The sequence below is a fragment of the Arvicola amphibius genome, chromosome 9 (genome assembly GCF_903992535.2).
Source record: "Arvicola amphibius chromosome 9, mArvAmp1.2, whole genome shotgun sequence".
Classification (NCBI taxonomy): Eukaryota; Metazoa; Chordata; class Mammalia; order Rodentia; family Cricetidae; genus Arvicola; species Arvicola amphibius.
Window position 1 is genome coordinate 44,221,099 of NC_052055.2, and position 18,275 is coordinate 44,239,373.

The 18,275-nt window shown below is 50.3% G+C and overlaps 1 protein-coding gene across 1 annotated transcript; it reads left to right on the plus strand.

The window, feature by feature from the left end:
- The first annotated feature begins 1,375 nt into the window (after positions 1-1,375).
- Positions 1,376-17,850, plus strand: Gtse1 (G2 and S-phase expressed 1). Its single transcript, XM_038343030.1, is given in 13 exon segments — positions 1,376-1,564; positions 1,771-1,857; positions 3,596-3,653; positions 3,761-4,262; positions 4,264-4,389; positions 6,087-6,242; positions 8,198-8,324; positions 9,607-9,984; positions 12,503-12,575; positions 14,080-14,316; positions 15,134-15,332; positions 15,737-15,952; positions 16,365-17,850. Coding segments are annotated over 12 exon segments (2,235 nt in total). The 5' UTR covers positions 1,376-1,564; positions 1,771-1,778; the 3' UTR covers positions 16,449-17,850.
- Positions 17,851-18,275: the final 425 nt, after the last annotated feature.

The following is an 18,275-nucleotide window of genomic DNA, read 5'->3' on the forward strand; positions in this document are numbered from 1 at the left end:
GGATGTGGCTTTCTTGGCCAACCTCTGATTCTGCTTGTATGAGTGGGTCTCGAACTCACAGAGATCTGCCTGCCTCTGCCTCTCAAGTGCTGGGATTAAAGGCGTGCACCACCACTGCCCGGCAGCCTGCCCCTGCTATTACACCACTTTCTGCTATGATTTCTCTCTGGTCAGGAAGTGTGAACTCTGTATCACCCAGCCAATCAGTGGCTTCCACTGAATACCTGCCTGTAAAAGCAGGTGTGTAGGCTTTAATGAAGGAGGGTATGAATCTACCAGGGACAAACCACTGATTTAAAGTGTGTGTGTGTGTGTGTGTGTGTGTGTGTGTGTGTGTGTATGTGTGTGTGTGTGTGTGTGTGAAGAGATGGCTCCATGGTTAAGAGCACTTGCTGATCTTCTAGAGGACCAGAGATCAGTTCCCAGCATCTCAATTGTGGCAGCTCTCAATTGCCTGTAGCTCTAGCCTCAGGGAATGTGACACCCTCTTCTGTCCAGTGTAGGCACCTGCATACATACATGTACATGTCCACACATTAACAAATGAATAAAAGTATATTTTAAAAGCCAAGAGAAAATGCAACCATGAATTATTGATTTAGAGGTATGCTTTACTGAACATCTACTATGAATTAATATGATACAAAGAGAAGTGTTGGTGGACCTAACACTTTAGGGGGCACAGAAGAAGTGGGGTCAAGAGCTCTTGAGGCTTTGACCATAGATGCGCCTGCCGCTGGGGTTTTGTCTGTCCTCTTGGGCATGAATCAAGAAAGCTTGGCTCTTACAATTCTAGCTATAGTGCAGGTCACACTGAACTGGTCACCATCCCTGGCAGGTGGGAAATCTTGGGCACAGCAAAGCCAGCTTGCATAGGCAAAAATCTGCAGACAACCAAACTGATGGCCTCCTTGAGTCAAACGACCTTGAAGCCAGCTTTCTGTTCAGTGCTATCCAAAGGCTCTTGCTACTGGCGGCTAGGATGTGCTGAGGCTGGCTCCGTCGTCGTCACTCTTCACCAGTTTACAGAAACAGGGAGCCCAAGATCAGGGGATCTAGTGGGGGAGGGGGGGAGGAGGATAAAAGGGAGGGCCAGAACATCAGAGTACAGGAGCGAGACCTCAGGCTGCAGAGGGAGAGTATTCGGACGCAAGAAAAATGTCAGGGATGCCAAGACAAGCACTGAAGAGAGCGGCGGTCAAGACAAACTTGCTTCCCAGCTGCCTGGCCTTTCTCCATACCCCGCCCTCACCGTCTCCGCCCAGTTGCTAGCACAGTCTCAGGCGGAACGCAAATATCCTCCCTGGTGTTTGCTGGGGAGAAGACTCGCGGACACCTCCGGTGGGAGTGTCCGATACCGAGCTGAGCCAATCCGAGGCCTGGAGTTCCTTGCGAGTGCGCATTGGTCTCGCACATCAGCACTCTGACTACAATTCCCAAGGTGCACGGAGAGCATCTCCCTGTTCAAACCAGCCAATCGGCGACCGGCGAAGGCCAACGCTGCATTTAAACCCGTGGCGGAACACCAGCTGGGTTTTCGGCCCTCCGAGTGAAAGGCTAGGGGGTAAGTAGTGAGCACGAGGTAGAGAGAGTGGGGAACCCGGGCTCGCGCCTCTGAGGCCGAGGAGAACGGGCTGCCGGGCCTGCTCTGCAGCTCAGAGTCAGGAATCCGTTACCCCGCCTCGGGGCGCACTGTGTCTGGGCGACACGGAGCAAGCTGGGGCTTGCCTCTGACATTCCCTCACCCTCTGGTCCCCTTTCTTCCTGCAGCGATCTTCATGGAAGGAGGAGACGGCCGCGACGTGCCTTCGGCCAGCCAGGCGAGAGAGGTGAAGATGGATGCTTGTAGTAAGGAAGGTAGGTCTTTTCTGTTTGTGCGACTGTGGAGTTCGGGCTATTCCTAGTCGCCCCAAATAGAATAGAGGACCACAACAGACCAAGGAAATGAACAAGTCTGGTTTGGTAAGCTAATGAATTTAACTGGGTCACTTACAGGGACATTAGCAACTTACAGCTACACCACCAAAGAAGAGGGCCCCCACCCCCAGCAATTGTAAACCACTTACGTATCTTCAGAGGAACCTCTTGTACCTCTCGAATCCGCGGGCCCCCACCCCCACTTGCAGAAGGGCATTATTGGGCTCAGTCTTCTGAGAATTTACTGTGGGTAATCACAGACGCTGTGACATCAAAATGACAAGCTTCCTCATGCACAGAGGACATTGTACCACCACACTCCACCTCTTTCCTCTGGCTTTTGCATTTTTTTTCCTCCTCCTCCACTTTCCTTTCTTTTTGTTTTGCGCTTGTCTTCCGAGTCAGGATCTCGCTTTGTAGCCTAGAACTCACTTTGTAGACCTGGCTGTCTTTGAACATGCAGAGATCCATCTGCTTCTGCTACATGAGAGCTGGCAGATTCATTCTTTGAAAAGAAATTCTTGTTGGGCAGTGGTGGTGCACCCCTTTAATCCCAGCACTGGGGAAGCAGAGGTGGGTGGATCTTTGAGTTCCAGGACAGCCAGGGCTTACACAGAAAATACCTGTCTCAAAAAAAGAGAAATGAAAAAGCTCTTAGCATTTATGAATTTTTGGAGGAGGGGCCATGGTGCACATGCTTCTGTAGAAGTTCAGAAAACACCTTGCAGGAAAGAGCTCTGCTTTTGTCTAGTGGGTCCCAGGGCTTTGAACTTAGGTCTTAGTGGACAGTAATTTTGCTCCCTGAGTCCTGGAGGACTGATACAGGTTTACAATTATTTTCTCCCTTTAGGACTAAGCACTGAGTCTCTGTATCTTATCAGGTTTTGTATCCTCTTCACTTTGACCCCTCGTGAGACTGCTTCCTACAGTAACTGATGCCCACTACAAGAATTTTCCCAGACCAAGGCTGGCACCACAGTAATCTATGGGCGTAAACACAGTTGAGGAGGTAGCTTACCAGGCATATCTGTTTAGCACAACAGCAGTGGAGTCCCCACTGGAGCCTATGACCACCTTCAGCCACAGTTTTCTGTTTTGAACTACAGTACCACATATAGGTTCCCTGTAGTGGAGTGGACCTTAAATACGATTGGGAAGTTGCTGGTCTGTTAGAGGGAGCAGAACAAATAAACAGTTGGGCCAACCAAGGCTTTGCTAGGAATATGGACTGGGTGGAGGGCAGAGTGACCCAGGAACGGATCCAAGGAGCAGTGGTGGTCCACAGGTACGTACTGAGTCTCTGCTGTGAGTTTGACCCGTCCTTGGACTCATTGTTGATGGATGGCTAGGGGTCTTGTAATTTAAATCCAGGGGAGCTGAAGTAGGTGGTCTTTAGAAAATACCCCTGTGTCCGAAGGTGAGCCAGCTCTCTCGGAACGCTCTGTGGCGATGTGTAGACTATCACAGCTGCAAGGTTCTGTGCTTTGGGGTTGGGTCAGCACACTCAGAACTTGAGAGTGGACTTGAGTTCCCCAGGAAAAGGGATCGAGCTCCAGCCACCATCTCTTCCTTTTCTCAGCATGAAATGTACAGCAGCTTTGAAACCAGCAGACCTGGTGATGTTTTCCTGTCTTATTCTAGCCCCAAGTAACAGTGGACTTTTCCCTCCACCCCCTAGACATTGTTCTTTTGGAAGATGAAAAATTTGACTTCGACCTTTCCTTGTCTTCTTCAAGGTAAACAAATGCATTTTCTTCCCATCTCCCGGCAGATACGTTCGTTAAAGCCCTTTATCTGAATGTTGGTGTAGCTCATTGCTGTTAATCCTTTTCTTTAAATGCAGTGCAAACGAAGACGATGAAGTCTTTTTTGGGGCTGTTGGACATAAAGAAAGATGCATTGCTGCCAGCTTGCGCCTAGGCAGCCAGGTTCCTGAGCAGGCTCTTGCAGCAGCCTCTGGCAGCCCTTTCACCTGGAGCCCTCTCACTGGGGAGAAGTTTGTAGAGGTGTACAAAGAAGCCCACTTACTGGCCCTCCAGATAGAAAGCCACAGCCGAAGAGAGGTGGCCCAGGCTGCCAAGCCCCAAAATCCTGGGAACCAGGGTGTGGAAAGATTTCTGCAAGACTCAAAGCTAAAGATAAGTCTCTTTGAAAAAGAACAGAAGAGAGAGAAAAGCCCCACGTCACTGAAAAGAGAGACATTTTGCCTGCCATCTTCAGGGGTACAGCCTCTCTTAGGGGAGACCCAGCTGCTGGCTTCTCCAGCCCTGCTCAGTTCCCCTGTCCCAGCTGGCCCTGTTGAGACCCAGAGCAACCAGGATCTGCCCTGCTCCTCTCAGCTGCTGTCCAGGGGAAGCAAGGACCTCCCAACCTCCACATCAGGCTGGGCCTCCGAGGAGGATCACCAGCAAGCTGCAGCCACCCCGAGCTCTGCCTGTAAGAGGAAAACCTCTTCACCTGGCCACAGAGAAGGTAGACGAAACACATAGCAACGGCCCGAGGGACACAGCTCCTCATCTCCCCACCTCTCCTCAGCCCATGCTCTGCTGTGGAAGCCTCATGGGAGGGCCTGCCACTCTCAGGATTGGAGAGCCCGGGAGTAGAGCCAGGATCCAGACAGTGCAGGGAACATGGATGGGGAGCTGCCCAGCGTGGGCTCCTTGGATAAGCACTGTCCCCCAAGTTGGGCTCTAGTTCCCTGGGGCTGCGACTTTATACCTTTCCTTCCAGGCATTGCATGCGCAAGCTGTCAGGGAAGTGGCAGTAGACAAGTTGGCAGTTGACCAGCTCTAGAAAGCTCAGGGTCCTGGAGGCTTGGTTGGGGGTAGGCAGAAGGGCGGATGGCAGAGACAGTTTGCTTCCAGGTTTGCCTGCTCTGTTCTTCTTCGGGAGAGGGGGCTTCTGAGAAGAGATGCAGAGTAAAGGTGCCCTAGGGTGGCATCTGTCGTGATGTCCCGCACCAGCGCCATTGTATAGGGGGCTGCAGTAAAAGGAATGGCTTGGGGAGGTTGTGGGACCGTGAAGCCCTACACATCCCTTTCCCCATGAGCCTCTGCTGACCGTGTCTGTTCCCCCAGGGTCCAGGATGCTCTGGGTGGAATCTGCTAGCAGCACATGTGGACATGGAGCAGGATTTGTGTGTGATTCGTGCATGGTGGTGGGGCAGGGCTGAGCTCACAGCACCTGCAGGATATCAGACAGGGTTGTGGGTGTGGCCCACATCAGCTCAACATAGGTGCTCACAGCAGCAGCAGTTCATGGTTGCCGATCCAGATGAGCAGAGAAATACAATGGGGCATATCCACGTAATGGGCCAGCGTTTTAGTGAGAATTGCCGTGTCGCTGGGTATGTATCCCAGGCGGTTGCTTCATGTCTCATGAAGCGCTAAAGAGAAAGCATAACTGTTACACTCTCACACTGAAGCCGCCGCTTGTGCCTTCCTGACGCCCTTGCTGCTTGCGTGCACATGGAGCAGCTCCCTGGCGCCCTTGTCCCTGAATAGGGCAGGAATTTTTGCCTTGCAGGCTAGAGACTATGGCTTTCAGCACTTGGCCAGAAAACCTCACTGTGGTAGAGGGTGACAATGCAATGAACAAACCGTTGCACTCAACATGTAGAACATGTGTGACTGAGCCAGCTTCCTCACTGGGGCTCTTGTTTGTCTGTTTTTGAGACAGGGGCCTCACTATGTAGCTGTCTGGCCTTGTTGAACTCAGTGTCCGAGTGCTGGGGTTAAAGACGTGCACCACCACACTGACATTCTTTTTGTTTTGTTTTGTTTTTTCTTTGTTTGTTTTTTCAAGTCAGGGTTTCTCTGTAGCTTTGGAGCCTGTCCTGGAACTAGCTCTTGTAGACCAGGCTGGCCTCGAACTCACAGAGATCCGTCTGCCTCTGCCTTCCGAGTGCTGGGATTAAAGGCGTGCGTCACCACTGCCCGGCTCTCACTGACACTCGTAAGCAAAAGTCTGCCAGAGGAGAAGCCTTAGAGATCTTCCTGCAAGCCGCCTGTCCCCATCTGACGTGGCTTTAGTGGGGAAGCCAAGTCTGTCATTCTGTGCTGTTTTCCTCACTCTAGCGGAGGAGTTGACTGGTAGGGGTTGGGAGCAGTGGTGCCAGCTCTGGCCTTGTGAGACCATGTAGTCCTCACCTTTCAAATTAACATTTTCAGCTCAAAAAAGAGGTGCCAACTAGTGTTCAGAGGATGAAACCGCCCAGTCAAAAGGGATCCCAGAGTGATGTGCCCGTGGACAAACCCAGCACCACTGCAGATGCTGCCAATAGAGGGAGCCGCCCAGGTAAACGATCCCTCCCGGTTCCTAGCAAGGTGAGTTGGCTGGGGCTCCAAGGCTGCCACGTGTCCTCCATGGTAGCCAGGTGCCAGTTTTGTATATTTTGATTAGAATTAAGTTGGTGGGGTGGTATTTTATTTGATAAATGCTTGCGTGGACGTAAGTTAGATATCTAGGACTCATTTAAAAAGCCTTGTGTGGTGGTGTGTGCTTGTAATCTCAGCATTTGTGGGGGCGGGAGCAGAGACAAATGGAACCCTGGGGCTTGCTTGCTGGTCAACCAGCTTAGCCTACTTGGCAAGTGCCAGGCCAGAGAGAGACCCTGTCTTTAAAAGAAAAAGGTGTCTGGGCCTGGCAGTTGTGCACGCCTTTAATCCTAGCACTCGAAGGCAGAGACAGGTGGATCTCTGTAGCTGATCTACATAGTGGGTTATAGGCCAATTAATTATAGCTACTCAGCAAGACCCTGTATCCAAAGTAAATAAGGGTGGAGTTGTCCTATGGTCTTCATGTGCATGTCTTCATGTACATGTGTGCGCGCGTGCACACGCGCACGCACATACACACACACACACACACACCCCAGCACACCAGTTTAGGAAAGTTGGAAGCAATCCACAGAGGTGGCTGGGCTACAAAGGAGAGAGGCTGGCAGTGTGCACTGAACTGGCTTTGTCGCTTGGGCTGTGTGGGTTGATAAGAGCCTAGCGCTTGGTTCTCAGCTACTGATTCTTGCTGATCCCTCATAGCCTCTATGGGAGACATGAGTGTTGTTCTGTAGTCTGAGCTAACATTGGGGCTGTCACCTTTCTGGTACTCTGAGCTACCTATAAGAAATCATTTATTAAAGTTGCCAAAAGCTATGCCTACAGTTACTGATTTGGGGTCTAGGTTGAGCCCCACAGTCTTGATTGCTGCTCGCTCTCCTGTCCATGCCTCTAGCAGAGGCTTGGACATTACAGTTAGCCTTCCAGGTCCGTGTTCTCCTCTGCATTCATTCAGTCAGACAGAAACTATTCAGAAGGGAGGTGCCTTTGTATTGAACATGGACGACTTTTCCTTGACAGTGTTGAGGAAGTGTGGTGGCTTCCACGGTCTTGCGTTAGAATTAGAGTCATCCAGGTGACTCAGAGTCTGTGGGTGGATGTGTGTAGGTTCTATGCAGCTGTCACACTACACTGTTGCATGTGGAGGACCCACGTAGTTAGTGTCCACAGGGTGCCCAAAGCCATGCTCTGCGGAGACTGGGGGATGACTCTGTTACTTCAATTTTCCTATAGAGGTAGTTATTACAGAAGATTTTAAAAAAGATTTTTAGATTTTGTTTTATATGCATGAGTGTTTTGCCTGCATGTATGTCTGTTGACTGAGTTTTCTGTCCTGCCCAGTTCCTGCAGTCATTAAGTCCCAAAGAAATCACACAGAGGTCTACATTAATTATAAACTGATTGGCCCATTAGCTCAGGCTTATTAACACTTATAACTTATATTAGCCCAATATTCTTATCTATGTTAGCCACATGGCTTGGTACCTTTTTCAGTGAGGCAGTCACATCTTCCTTCTTCTGTTTCTGGGCAGGACTGCAGAAAGAGCTTCCTTCTTCCCAGAATACTCCTGTTCTCATTGACCCACCTGTACTTCCTGTCTGGTTGTCCCGCCTATACTTCCTGCCTGGCTACCTGCCAATCAGCGTTTATTTAAAATATAATTGATAGGATACAAACAATTTTCCCACACCGTGTCTATAAATCATGTGTTCCCAGTACCCAAAGAGGTCAGAAGAGGGTATCAGATCTCCTGAAACTGGAGTGATAGATGCTTATGAGCCACCATGTGCCAAGCATTGAATCCAGGTTCTCTGCAACAGCAACAAATGCGCTTTCCTGCTGAGCCATCTCTCTAGATCCTTTTTAAATTCTACTTTTGCAGACCTATGAATGTGTATGTAGGTAACAGTCCCAGCTAATTTTTTTTCAACTTTTCTCTCAGTTGGGGCTGAAGAAGACCCTGTTGAAGCCACCTGGCTACACCAGCAGTCTCGCGAGGAAATCCTCTGCCTCAGGGTCTGCTTCGAGCCTCACGTGTGGTGCATGCGTGTCTCCAACAACAGGCAAAGGTGAGCAGGTCAGCTAGTCAGGTGAACCCTGGAGCACCATGTTTGGGCCTCACAGGATGCTATGTAATTATAGGTAAGGACTGAGAGCTGGGCAGGAAGAGACTCATTGTCCCTCTGCCCTGGCATACTTTGTCTAGTAAGGAGATGGTGGTTTCAGTTGGAGGCACACAAACTCCTGAAGTGCCAAGAAGAGGTGGATGTTCCACTAGCCAGATATCCAGAGCACAGGTGCTAGCTAAGTCAGGCCAGCCCGCCTGGGTCATCTGGGGCATGTGCCCTTGAGTTCAACGTGCCCAGGCGAGGCTGCCACCTAGTGGTGAGGTGGTATAGGGGCTAGGGAATGCGCCTGTCTCTTGAGTTTGCCTGTGGATTCTGGTCATATCCATTGTTGCCATCATGGTGAGAGCTTGTCACAGATGTGAGAAATCTGAGCTCTAGAATCAGTCTGATCTGAAGCCCTGACTGCTACTCAGTGGTTAACAGAACTCAGTGTCCTTACCTTTAAATCAAGTCATATCATTGGCCTTGCAAAATTCCTGTGAGCCTGGGAGCATTTGTGGGCCCTTCCGTGGCCCATGAGGCCATGATCAGGAAAGCTCCTGCTGCTGCCTAGGCATTGTGAGGCGAGTCTTGCTCCACTGACTCAGGACTTTGACACCGTGTGTTGTATATGGTAGAGTCATCGAGCCCGGTGAGACTGGGAAGAGACCTGGTAGGACTGACACACGGTGTGGGTGTGGCTACAGGATTATTCTCTAAATTTCACTTTGGCCTTCACTGTGTTGATGCCCACAGTGGGTCCATTCCTAGTAGAGCAGATGCCATCCTTGCTATCCATTGCGGTTTCCAAACTTCCTAGTCCCAAGTTTCCCTCCTTGACCACCTGTCAGCTGTGAGGGTGGGGCAGGACAGGTGACCAGACAGACTGTCCACTTTCTGTGCTCAGCAAGGAAGTGAGCGAAGGAGAGCTTAGAGCGAGTACACACGCAGATTTTAGTAACTGCTGATCCTCAGCTGGCATTCAGCTCAGGTCTGGGCGCCCTGCTGCCCCTGACTTTGATGATCACTTAACAGGCATCCATATGTTGTCTGTGGCTGATATTAGGTAGGTAGTCTAGAGGTGTCAATATCGCACATGCGTGTGTGTGTGTATGTGTGTGCATGCGTGTGTGTGCGTGCACGCGTGTGTGTGTGCATCCGTGTGTGTGTGTGTGTATTGGTATGTTAAGGTGTTTGGAAACACTGGCTTTGAGTGACCAGCCTTGATTATCTCCTTTCGCAGCAAAGTCCAGTGATCTTTCAAATGTGACCGCTAACAGCTCTCGGCCTCTGTCAAACACCAGCAAATTGGGCAAAATAGACCCCGCCCCTCTGCATCAGGCTTTGCCAGCAGCCCCTGCCAGGGCATCTTGCAAACAAGCCAGAGGGGCTGATGCTGCCCAGACAATGGTAGAGCAGCCCAAGACCTCCATCCTGACTCCTCTCAGCCAACCACCTCAGACTCCAGAACAAAGAGGACCAAGGCTGGGCCCTGACACCCTGACATCCTCTCAGCTGAATAAAACAAGCAGCATAAAGCGGCAGGACTCATACCAAAGCTGCAAGACAGAGGCTGCGTCTACCGATACAAACCTATTTAAAGTCCCCCAGTTTTCTGTTGGTAAGTCCTGGGTGTGTCTGGTCTTTATGATTTTGGGGAGGTTACCTGTATGGTTAGTGCTGTTTTTAACTTTAGCTCTGACATTCTGTCCAGGGCGTATTCTGCCCACTTACTGTGTCCATTCTTCTTGTGGGTAAGCCATAGCCTCTGGGTTGCTGCTTGCTCACTGTGGTCTTCAGTGTGGTCATTATGTCTGGAGCTGTGGCTTTTAATTTGTTGCCTGGGTGGGTTAGAGCTTTGTCAGTCTGTTAGGATGGTATTGGTGGTTCTGCTTCTGTGGGTCTGTTTATAACCATCTGGATTGTGTTTTCATTTACGGGGCTGAGCTTGGCAGCCAGTGAATGCGCAGACCACCCTGCTGTACTCTGGCCTTTTTAACCTCTCACAGATGGGTCTAGAAGGGTGTCGTCTGGAATGGTCTAGCCCTGGCACTGATGTGGGGTTTTGCCCAAATAGTTCTCTTCTAAGCTTCTAAGCTCCATGTTAGTTTGTTCCATCCACTCAGGCTGGGTGGAATGAGCTGTTTCCAAGCCCTTGTTCCCCACTAGGGGATTGTAGTTAGGTTGTTTTTTGTTGTTGTTGTTGTTTGTTTGTTTTGTTTTTTTAACTCATTACTCTTTGGGGACCCAGCACCCAATAAATACACCTTCACACAGACTTACTACTTCTCATGAATGCTTGACTTTTTTCTAGCCAGCTTGTCTTAAATTATGCCTCTGGACTTTTACATTTCTCTATTCCTATATGTCTTTTCTTTCTTATTCTGTTATCTGGCTGGATGGTTGGCCTCCAGCATCCTCCTCTCCACATCTTTTCGGTCCTCCTTCTACGTTCTCCTTCTATTTATTCTCTCTGTTTGGCAGCCCTGTCAATCCCTCTCCTGCCTACTTATGGGCCGTTCAGCTCTTTATTAGACCAATCAGGTGTTTTAGATGGGCAAAGTAACACAGCTTCACAGAGTTAGACAAATGCAATATAAAAGAATGCAACACGTCTTTGCATCATTAAACAAACGTTCCACAGCATAAACAAATGGAACTCATCTTCAACTACTATTCCACAGCAGTTGCTCCTGTTGCCCTTCAGGCATCTCTCTCTGCACGGTGTGCTCCTGCTGCGTATCTGCCCACTCAGGAGATTCCAAAGAGCTCTCCAGATCTTTCTCTCTGTGTGGCTTCTCTCCAGTTCTCTGGCTCTCAGATTCTGGTACCTCGGTCACCCAAAACTCAAGCCACTCTCTGTTTCAGTCACTAAGACTGTCCTGCCCTGTTTTATCAAGACCAGCATGTGCTACATAATGAGTTCTGGGACCCAGGAACACACCGTGAGACAATATTAAAAAACAAAATGGCTAGGCGACGGTGGCACATTCCTTTAATCCCAGTGCTTGGGAGGTAGAAGTAGATGGATCTCTGTGAGTTAGAGGCCAGCCTGGTCCACAGAGTGAGTTACAGGGCAGCCAGGGCTGCAGAGAAACCCTGTTGTGTCTTTTCCCATTTAAAGCACATCTTAAAGCTTGGGCTTTAGCTCAGTGGCAGAGTCCTTTCCTAATGTTTGAGGCCCTGGATTCAATCCCTACCTCCACACACAAATATAAATAGAAAGCTCTTTATTGGAAAAAAATTTTAAATTTTCTCTTTACCTGTGGGTGTGTGCGTGAACCGTGACACAGCTAGAGTTCAGAGCACAACTCACAGGAGCTGCTTCATGACACCTTTAATCCCAGCACTCGGGAGTCAGAGGCAGGCAGATCTGAGCTCAAGGCTTCTTAGTCTACAAAGCAAATTCCAGATGAGCCAAGACTACAAAATAAGATCCTGTCTCCAAAATAATAAATAAATAAATAAATAAATAAATAAATAAATAAATAAATAAATAGAAAGAGAGAAGCATTGGAAAGGATTGACAGTGGCAGGGTTGGCAGAGGCAGGGGTTTTCAGTCTCTAGAGAGCACTAGAGCAGTTGCTCCACCAAAACCTGTTATCCGAGGTGGGACTCTTGCACATGGTGGCAGCCGCCCTGTCGGCTCGTAGTTGGTTGGTCTTGGCCTGCCATTCATCATTTTCTTTTTCTAATGGAAAGTTCAGAAAGAAATAGGGGGGCAGACAAAGGTGGATCTCTGAGTTCAAGGCCAGCCTGGTCTACATAGCAAGTTCCAGGGTAACTAGAGCTGCAATCCCTACCTCAAAAACAAAACACAACAGAAGGAAGAGGAGGAGGAAGGAGAATAAACAGGGAAGCAGCCTGACAGGCAGGGGGGACTTGGGATGAGCCTGCCACTTAACTCAAACCCAGGCCAGCTGGGAAAGGGACTGGCATAACAGTACAGAGGGTTCTCAACGTCAGACCCAGCCCATGGCTCAGTTGGGGTCTTAAGAGGGTTTCCTTGTGTGTCTTATCTGACCTTCTGTCTGTACTTTACATGGACAGTTGGGAAGGTGGGGACATTTAAAGGAGAGTGCCCAGGGAAGGGCACATGCTAGGCTTCCCACATGGCTCTCTTCTCTCCTGTTCTTAGGCGAGTCAATTGATGGCATGACCCCAAAGTTCTCGCGGACACATCGGCTACAGTCCTGGACACCAACTAGCAGGTAGCTGACAGATTTGCCTCCTTTTTTGCCTTTTGAGAACTGCTCTGTGTCTGCAGGCTCTGGGGAGTGCCACCTGGGCTGTAGGTCAAGCTTCTGAGGTGCAGGCTTTCATCACACTGCCCTGCCCACCCTGCTATTGTGGACAAGGCTAGTTCTGCCACAAGCTCCAGTCCACAATAGCAAGATGGGTAGGACGGTGGGCGTGGCCCTCGGCAGCAGTGGTGGGAGTTTGAGCTGAGAGCACCCCTCATGCCTGGATTGCCCTGTGTGGGGAGCCCATCTTTCAGCTCATGCTGTTTAAAGTTTGCTTCCAGACTCTGAAGAACACAGAAGTTGTCTTTGGATGGGAGAGTTGGTCGGTGACTCTAGGCCTGCCAGGGCTCTGTGTTAGTAGTGTGTCCTAGAATTGCTTCATCACATCTGGGGCGATATTAACAAGCATACCAACACCTAGTTTTGTTTAGGTGTGAGTCGGGGCCGGTGTGGGGTCTCTGTGTGGACTGAGCTGACCTCAGTCTCAGTCTTCCTGCCTCCTCCCTCCCTGCTGTTCCTATTGGCTTGTGCCACCGTGCTGGGCATCTGGGATTAAGTGGGTGTGTGGCAGTTCTGAAGCCTGGTCATCCCGATCAAGGCATCTACAGATTGTCTGTGGGTCCATTGCTGGGCATATCATGTTTTCACATGGAAGGGCAAACATGGTGTGGGGGACTTTGTTTATAATGTTACTAATCCTATTGATTGAGGCTCTGCCTTCTGACCTAATCACCTCCCAGAGGACCTGTCTCCTATGTCATCATCTTGGGGGAGGCTTCCAACATAAGAATTTGGGAATGCAAACATTTAGTCCATAACTGGTAATAATTAGCTTTATGACTCAGCCTCTGGTTTAAGAACAACAACAAGCCAGGCGGTGGTGGTGCACGCCTTTAATCCCAGCACTCGGGAGGCAGAGGCAGGTGGATCTCTGAGTTCAAGGCCAGCCTGGTCTACAAGAGCTAGTTCCAAGACAGGCTCCAAAGCTACAGAGACCCTGTCTCGAACCCCCCCCCCCCAAAAAAAAAGGTAACATTTGGGACAGTTGGTGGTTAAGGCATGGGCGCTGCCAGGAAATGCTGAGTTCCCTGACTCGGTTCTCATAAGCCTGGGGATGACTGGGCAAGAGGAGAAGACAACCATCAGTTCACCTCTTAGCCAGAGTCTGATGGGAGCCCAGATGTCTCTGTAGAGAAAATCTACTGGCATGAGTATCTCCTTAAGTCCCTCTGACTCTTCCGTGGATGATACCGCGAATGCAGCCATGTTCAAGGATATTCTAGTTCCCTGTGGGACAGGGTGGAGGCATTGCTTGCAGAGGAACCTGAAACTCAACCAAGGTCTCACAGAGACTGCCAGCATCCTTGAGTCCAGTCCATGCCTGAGTCCCTTCTCAAGAACAGAGCCACTCAGACTCCCTGACTGCCCGTTCAACTTCAGTGTCTGTTGACGATATCCCTGTCTTCCCCAGAGTCATCAGCAGCACTCCTGTGAGGCGCTCATTGGGGCCCACTTCACAAGGACTGCCCAGCGGTGTGAGGACCCCCGTGAGCGCAAGACGGATGTCAGCGCTGCCCACACCTGCCAGTCGGCGCCTCTCTGGCCTTCCATTAATGGCACCTCAGTCCATGCCCAGGGCTCTGGCATCCCCACTATGTGTGCCTGCCCGGCGACTTTCTTCTGAACCCAGGAGAAGGTCCACAGTCAGGTAAAAAAAAAAAAAAAAACAAACCAAGGATCGAATGAGCTTTTGTCTTTAGTTCCCCAGACCTCAGGGTCTTCTGTGCTGGGAAGGTGCAGGCAGTAGATGGGAGAAACAGGAAAATAAGCTCAGTGGAGCACGTGTGTGTGTGTGTGTGTGTGTGTGTGTGTGTGTGTGGTCGTGCCATGTATGTGTTGTGTGTGTTTTAAGTATGATATGAAAGGAACTCTTCTCGGGTTGTTGTGAAGCCCATAAACCATGACAAAGAAGGTATTCCGTTCTGATTTGTGGATATTGTTGCTTTTCCTGGTTTCCACAGTTCATTCAGCTCTGAGTCACCGGGTGTTTAGGGTTGTGCTAGGTGCCTAGAGGTCTGAGCTTGAGGGAAACACAGCACGCCAGGTGTAGCTGTTAGTGCAAGGCATGCTGCAGTGTGGAAAGCTGTGCGAGACTGGGCTTCCAACCTGGCCAGAGCGAAGGACCAGGTCTCCTGAGAGAGCAGTGGGGAGGGTCACTCAGGCAGGTAGGCAGGCACTTGGCTCACCTAGGCCTGGGGTGCGGGCGGGCTAGCTACAGCCTGTGGGTGGAGATAGAGCCCCTCCTGTGTAATTTACTGGCTCTGGAGAAAAGGGCTGACGCAGACATGAGGTGTGAGGCTAGACTGATAGAATCAGACGTGGAAGGAGCCCTGGCAATGCTTGGTCCTCCTGCCCGTTGAGGGTGTCCTCAGAGTTAGGCCTCTGGCCCCAGGTCCAGGTGCTGCTTCAGAGACTGCTTTCATGCCATGGCTGATGAAAGGTATTTTCTCTCCCCCACCCTCCAGGGCGGAGCCAATACAGGAGAGCAGCAGCAATGGGCAGGGCGGAGGCCTATTTTCAGATGAGAACTCTTCCCCTCCGTCCTCCGTGCCTCAAGCACTTGACTTTTCTCCAGAGAAGAGTGACTTTCCTCCTTCCCACGGCTCCACCACAGGCGCAGCTCAGGGTGAAGCAGAGCCTCAAGAAAACAAAAGCCCCAGAGAGGTACATGGAGCTGGTTGCAGTTAGGAGCCCTCTGAGATGCATGGAGAGCCACGGACAGGGACTCATAGGTCCCTTCCCCCTTCCCTCTTTCACCTCCCCCCTATGGCTGGGCTATGGTCCCAGCAGACTCCAGGGAGCTCAGGACTGGGAACTAAAGAAATGTTTAACAAGGCAGTTGGTTGGGGGTCAGAGGCCAGGGATGGGAGCAGGCTGAAGCTCCCTACCAGTTCTGAGAAGGGGTGCACTGCCCAGAGAGGAGCTTACTCCCACTCTGCGTATCCTCCAACCTTTCCCTTAGGCTCCAAGCTGTGAGTCCAGGCCATAGGCCAAGCCTGGCTTCCCAGAGTGGTTTCTGAGCACCAACATAGTACTAGACTCTCCCCCTCTCTCCATGCCCTGCCTAGGATCTTCTCCTGGACATCAAGCTGGACCAGCTGACCATCACTCCTGAAGCAGGGGGCAGAGACCTATCAGACCACCCTCTCATCGACTTCAGCAACACCCCTGAGTCGAACATGGCTTTGGGACCCAGCAGCTGGCCCCTGATGGACCTTATAATGAACACTCCAAACATGGCCAGAAACAATGTGGGGAAACCGCCAAAGGCTGAGCTTGGGCAGGTGAGAAGCTGCAGGGCATCCATACTGACTTCAGCCCAGGGTGTTGTCTGACCTGGGCCCTGCATGGTGGGTGCCCTTGGGGCTCACAGGGTTTGTGTCTCACTCTCATGTTGGGCAGGCTTGGCTTCTGTGCGGTTACCCATTGCCTTCAGGCATCTTGCTGGACCTGGAGGTACTCTCAGGACAACAGTCAGGACCCCAGCATCACATGTTCCTGCCGGCTGTGTCAGGGAGTCCTACAGTGCTTATGAGTGTGAGGGTCTAAGAGTCTTAGACATGGTGCTTGAGTCTCCGTGGTCTCACTGCTGTGCTGAGTTGTTTTCTGTCCCTGGGCTTAGCCACTGCAGCTGCTTGTGTCCAGGTGATGGCCGCCTAGACAGCTGTGTTCACCTTGCTATCCGTTTTCTTCCAGCTGATCGACCTGGACTCCCCACTGATTCAGCTGAGCCCTGAGGCTGACAAAGAAAATGTGGACTCACCACTGCTCAAGTTCTGAGCAGAGCACCTTCTGCCCTTCGCGGTTGACCTCTGTCGTGTCCTCAGACCGTAGACACAAACGTTGGAAGGAATTGTATTTGACTGGGGGGAGGCCTGTTATACTGCTTGTGTATGGAGTGGCGCCCAGGTAGGGTTCCCACTGTGGACCTAAAAAGTCCACCTAAGTGGCTGCCCGCTCCCTGCCTTGATTCTTTTGTATGTAAAATAGCTAATGACTGTTTATAAACTTAAATTTGTTTGAAAAGTTAAATATTCTAGATTTAAATTATAAAGTACATTAAAATATGCTTGATTTTCAAACTTGATGTTTGGACATGGAGCGATGTTTCCATCTCTCCAGACATTATAGAAGATTCATTATCCAACCTTAATTTTCAAAAATGTAGGGAAATAAAATTGGTATAAATATCACTCTCTGGTCCACCCCAGGTACACCAGCCTGTCATCTGGGCAGGCCTAATAACCTGTATTGTTGATACAGTCAGCTAATTCTGATGCAGTAGTCTAAGGGGCACACCTTTCATGGCTGCCCTGAGCTGTGAAGGAGGGTCGCTTCAAAGTGATAGCCCCTGAGCCTGCCGCTGTCTTCCCTGGGGCACTTCTGAGCACACACCAACCAGATGATGTGGGACACTGGGAAGAAGGTCACTGGAAAGCCAGTTCCATGCTTGAAGCCTCACTTCAGAAAGACTAGTTACCTGGAAGCCACTGACCTATGGATGACGGCAGAAAGCACTATGTGGAGCCCGCTCATGTCTCTGCTTCAGTCTGGAGCCTCTCTGTCCATGGTTGGGATAAAGAAGTCTGGATGGGTCTCTTATTCTCTGGTTATGTGTTGAATGCAAAGCTGCTAGCTGGAGTATGGTTACGGCATCAGCAGGACAAAGTGAGGGGGCACTGCTGCATCTGCCCATCCATCTAATATAGATCCTGCATGCTGCATTCCCTGAAGATATGGAAGATTGTTCCCCAGTGGGTGGTAAGTTCTGGAGTCCTGAGCATTAGCAGTTTAAAGTGCCCTCACCTTCCCAGATCTAATCCTCCTTCCACATGGGAAAAACGAAATATGGAATTGAACTCATTAAGCAAGTATTGGGTTTGCATTAGGGTCTGGGCTGCATTTCCCTTAGGGTATAATAGAGTGTTTGGTGGGGAAAAGCTATTAACCCATAATAACCAGGCTACCTTGGTAGTGTTCACTCAGTGTCTGTACTTGGCTCTTTGCTCTGGCTCAGCCCTTGTGTGCCTTTCCCTAATGTGGCTGGGCTCTGCTCTGTCTACCAGGACATCTGATGTTTGGCAGCCTGTGTTATAATCCTTCTGCTTTCCCCTCTGAAGATGCTCAAAGGCAGCTTTCCTAAGTCCTTGTTCTTCACACATCCTAAGCTGGCCTTCTTCTTCCTCCTCCTCTTCCTTCCTCTTCCTCTTCTTCTTCCTCTTCTTCTTCTTCTTCTTCTTCTTCTTCTTCTTCTTCTTCTTCTTCTTCTTCTTCTTCTTCTTCTTCCTCCACCACCTCCTCCTCCTCTTCCTCCTCCTCTTCCTCCTCCTTTTTTTTTGTTTGAAGATAGGGTTTTTCTGTGTAACAGTCCTAGATGTCCTGGAACTAGCTCTGTAGACCAGTCTGGCATCAAACTCACAGAGATCCACCTGCCTCTGCCTCCTGAGTCCTAAAGGTATGTGCCACCGCCCCCTCCCTGGCTAGGGTCAGTGTTTCTGAGATTTACATGCTTTTTGTGTTGTTGCCACACAGCACTTTATGATGTCACCTTTGCCACAGCTGGTCCATGGTGTATTAATTATACTGCAGACTGTTAGAACTATAGGT